Raw genomic sequence first — 530 nt, forward strand, 5'->3', positions numbered from 1 at the left:
GGATTGGTGTGGTGAGTAGAGGGATTAGCGTAGGGATTAGTGGAAAATGGGATTGGTGTGATGAAAAAAGGATTAATGGGATGAATAAAGAATTCGTTGTTGGAAAAAATGGGTTTGGTGTGGTAAAAATAGCTAATGGGATGGAAAAGGGATTCGTAAAGGTTAAATGTGGTGAAACAGGATTAATTCAATGAAAAAAAGAATTATCATGATGGAAATTAGCTTAATATCGCAAACAAATATTAACATGAGAAAAAAGGGGTTAGTGTGATAAAAAATTGGATTCATGTGATGAAAAATATAAACTAATAGCGTGATGAAAAATGGGCGTTCGTTATAACATAGGCAGATTACACATCGGTTGAACTTACAGACGAATTCTCCATACTTACAGCTACCCATGACTGGCAACCGATCTGGAGACGTGAGCAGATTTCTTCAGGATTCTTTGGATAAGCTGCGTCTCTCTTATGTGGATCTCTATCTTATCCACAGTCCAGTCGGGATGAAGGGTAAGAGGCGGCAGGAAC

General features: G+C 38.3%; 1 protein-coding gene across 1 annotated transcript in view; it reads left to right on the forward strand.

Annotated features, from left to right (window-relative positions):
• The window catches only part of LOC119589367 (aldo-keto reductase family 1 member A1-like), a 9,419-nt gene that overhangs the window by 3,137 nt on the left and 5,752 nt on the right, over positions 1-530 (forward strand). The window contains exon 3 of the mRNA XM_037937985.1: positions 395-512. Coding sequence (XP_037793913.1) covers positions 395-512 — 118 coding nt within the window. The remainder of the gene's footprint in view (positions 1-394; positions 513-530) is intronic.

The sequence above is a fragment of the Penaeus monodon genome, chromosome 25, assembly GCF_015228065.2.
Source record: "Penaeus monodon isolate SGIC_2016 chromosome 25, NSTDA_Pmon_1, whole genome shotgun sequence".
Lineage (NCBI taxonomy): Eukaryota > Metazoa > Arthropoda > Malacostraca > Decapoda > Penaeidae > Penaeus > Penaeus monodon.